Genomic DNA, 3,792 nt, shown 5'->3' with positions numbered 1-3,792 from the left:
TAATGTGATGCATCTTAAAAAAAATTGTTTCCAAGTTTTAGCTCTCAAGCCACGCGCATTAGCGATCATCATTTTTAACCATATTCATGTAACAATACAAAAACAGAGTTAAGGATGGGCTAGTTTTGATATACGCCAACAAAATTCTCAATGCAAATTCATGATTCTAAATTCATAGTCCCGTAGTCTATTCTTTCATGATACTCCCTCCCTTTCATCATTGATCATGTCTTATCTTTTTACTTCTTCTCCACATTACGGTGTGTATATCTGGGAATCGAGACAAGGCAAGGCAAGGCATGCATTTATGATAGATGCACTACTAATAGAAAAATGGAGGAAGCACTTCTTTGCAATTCTAGTATCCTTGTCTTCGCTCTTGGGAAGTGCATCCTTTCTAACTTTTTAAATGATGTTACTGTAAATTTAAGTTGAAATTCAAAGATAATCCATACTGTGCAAGCTTAAGATTTTTTTCCTTTTGCATTATGCATGTTACTATTATTTATTAAAATGTGTGTACATATACATGTTTATACATTGTTTCGTCTAAGTCAACAATTTCAACACAAGAGGGGAAGTTAAAATGGTAAGAATGTTTACAGTTAAATGTCAAGAGAACAATTTTTATTTTTTATAATGTTTATGTTATTCTACTCAAACGTAATTTGCATATGCAAGGTTACTAGCATATACAGGAAAATGTACTAGCTAGCTGCTACCTGAAAACTTGTCATAAAACTGCCAAATCCCTTGAATTAACTCGACTTCTCCCTTTCCCGCCAAAAAAAAACTCGACTCTTCCAGAATTATCTTTTCTAAAGTTTGCTAATTAGATATCATTTAAACCAGAAGCTTGATCTAGGTGATTGAAGTGAATATATCCGCTGTATGACTTCTAGTCTGAGATATGAACAATGTAATCATGTTATAGCAAATATGTGCACGTATACTGAGAAGGGTTGATTAGATGCAAATATATAATCTTACTCGCTTATTACGTTATTGTTTCTACAATTTTCAAGAATGAAGCATATAAGTAGCTCCAGCTACATAATTAAACAGTATAAACCATTATCTGAAAGTCTTAACATTATTACTCATCATGTAAACTATACTCAGAAGGAGTATATCTCACTTGTCCTCAAAACCTAGAATATAATGTTAACTATACTCATTAATAGTACAATTTCCCCCCTTAGTGGATCCCAAAAGGACAAAACTAAGTAAATCACAGTTTTGTAGTATATTGTACAATGAAAAGAGTGATTCTGCGTTAAAAGTCATCACAACAAAAAGACATATGCTACAATAAAATTTCAGTAGGAAAACCTCCCCACTAATTCGGTGGGTCCTCTTTACCACTAATCAGCAACGCCCATTAGATCATGCTGCACAACTGCGTGGCCTAATGGTCAACTTAAGCCTACAAAATGATCATCAATCTTTGCACTATGCTGCACAGCACGTACCCTTTTCTTTGGAAGTTCTAGAAAATGTCAATGTGGTTATTTGGTTCTATATTTTTGGATAGTTATAGTACTAAGATTATATCGTTCTAAAAGAGTACTCTCCTTAAAAAGCAAATTATAGCACTAAAATCACACCGATGTTATTAGCATCCCAAAATCTAAACCATGCGCATCTTGGCATGAGAGGCATATACATTACTCCCAGTGGAGTGTCGGAGTGAGGGACACGTATGCATCCTAGTTCTGCAAGCCCCTCAGAGCTAAGCTAGAAATAGGCCTTTGCGGCTTTGCCATGTTGACACCAATGTGGTGGCGACATATATCACTGGCACACTGCAAGCTATGCATGCCAAAAGCAAAGCTTTGCATCAAAGTCAATCTTTCTAGCCGGTCCTTTTTGTGTACATGTGTCGCTCTCCACCGTGCATGAAATCAAAAACCATTAAATCGGTGTTGAAACTGATAGAAAAAAAAGAGAAGAATCCGATCCCCTTTGTTTCAAACACTCCATTATTTGGATCCACATTGCAAATCATCATTAATTAATTAACAGCCAACCGGGCTTGCACCCACGAAATCCAACAGGACACATTTCTCACTCGCAGAAATTAAAAGGGGTAGAGCGCTGGCTACAATTTTGCCACAGTGGAGTATAAACCAATCTGGAGCAATAATACACAATTTAGTTTTAGTTACTAAGTTACCTAGCTACTAGCTGCTACTAGAATCGAACGCACATGCACACATGACATATGATACGAGTACCCCTCATGCAATTAAGCGCAATACATACATGTTTCTGCTGCGGGGGCTCGGCGAACTTGGATGGATGGATCACAGATCGATCACCACTCGGCGTGCGAGCCGTAGAGGAACGTCGGCGGCGAGAATACGGAGTACCTGTTGTCGATCAGCTGCGGCGGGAAGCTGTCCTCCTCCTCCTCATACCCGTAGCCCGCCGGCGCTGCTGTGGCCGGGACGTTGTGGCTGCAAGCGGCGGCGCCTTCCGATGACTCCGCCGTGCTGCCGGGGCTGGGCGCGGGGCCCATCTGCGGCCCGGCCGGGCTCCCCGCGCTGCTCTCGCCGACGTCGGCGGCGCCGCTGCCGGTGTACTTGGACGGGTCGGCGTTGCGGCCGGTGAGCTCCTGCACGAGCGCGCGGAAGCCCGCCGCGCTGGTCGACACCCGCACCGGGTTGGAGATGTACACCACCTTGATCGGCTTGTCCCCGCCGCCGCCGCCCTTCCGCTTTTGCTTGCCGGAGCCGCTGGCCGCCGAGGCCCGGTGAGCAATGCCCTTGGAACCGCACTGCATCTTCTCCATGACCAAGATCGATCAAGCAAAATATGGGCTGCGGAGGAGGCGACTTCTTCCTGTGGTGGTTGATGTTCACACAGGAGATGAAAGGGAAAGGAGGGAGGAGTGTGCTGATTTGGCCGAGCTCTCGCGCATTTGTAACGGAGGCTGGAGAGTGCAGGACGGCGGGCGGTTCTGGTTTCTACTTTTAGAAGCCATGAAAGGACAGTGGATAGAAGTGGTAGTAAACCAGTGGATTTTATATGAACAGTGTTCTCTGGATGAGAGGTTACTCAAACTCCTCTCCTCACACACGCTGTGAGAAAGGGACGGTATGCAATGTGGGTGGAGAGGCGCCTTGGATAATGCATGGTCAGATGGGGGTGTAATTTGTTACGTCTACCCAGCGATGATGATCAGGAAATCCTCAAATGCACTCATGCCGTTATGTGTCTAAAATATACTCTCTAGGTTGATATATAGACACTAAAATATCTTTAATATGGGACATACAAGAGTAACCCATCATCTTGCTTTGACTACCTTTTACTGAAAAAAAAGTTTATTAAAAAAAATGCAAACTTTGATATTGCAGTTTTTTTTTTACTTTTTATCACCAATCTGTTTGTGCTTATTTTCGACCGATAAGTCAAAGTTTACAAGAAGTTTGACAACACACTTTCTGTTGAGCCATCTATTTTATTACAAAAGAGTTGTAGCTAGCTAGCTACAAGAAGATTGGCTTGTCAATTGTGCTTCTAGTGTGAATTAAGCTTAGCTTAAACAGATAGATTCTTTGTGATGGAATCAACCCGCCCGGTTCCAAGTCCTAGACTTGACACGTGTACTCACATATTTCTCGGTCTCTCGAAGGTGCTCATAGGGTAAGGTGTGTGTGTGTGTGTGTTCATAGGGATGAGTGAGTGTGTGTGTGTGAGAGAGAAGATCCGCGTGTTTTTAAAAATAATTATGCTTCTAGTCTTGATGTGAAATTAAGTTTGTTTGGATGGAATATTTATGGTTCA

General features: G+C 42.1%; 1 protein-coding gene across 1 annotated transcript; it reads right to left on the bottom strand.

Annotated features, from left to right (window-relative positions):
* Positions 1 to 2,030: 2,030 nt before the first annotated feature.
* LOC119314014 lies at positions 2,031 to 2,942 on the bottom strand. Its single transcript, XM_037588959.1, has one exon. It carries the CDS (start codon positions 2,792 to 2,794, stop codon positions 2,318 to 2,320), a length of 477 nt encoding a protein of 158 aa, XP_037444856.1. The 5' UTR covers positions 2,795 to 2,942; the 3' UTR covers positions 2,031 to 2,317.
* Between the last annotated feature and the right edge of the window lie 850 nt (positions 2,943 to 3,792).

The sequence above is a fragment of the Triticum dicoccoides genome, chromosome 1A (genome assembly GCF_002162155.2).
Source record: "Triticum dicoccoides isolate Atlit2015 ecotype Zavitan chromosome 1A, WEW_v2.0, whole genome shotgun sequence".
NCBI lineage: Eukaryota > Viridiplantae > Streptophyta > Magnoliopsida > Poales > Poaceae > Triticum > Triticum dicoccoides.
The sequence above is the reverse complement of the archived record's forward strand: the minus strand, read 5'-3'. Positions and strand labels throughout refer to the sequence as shown.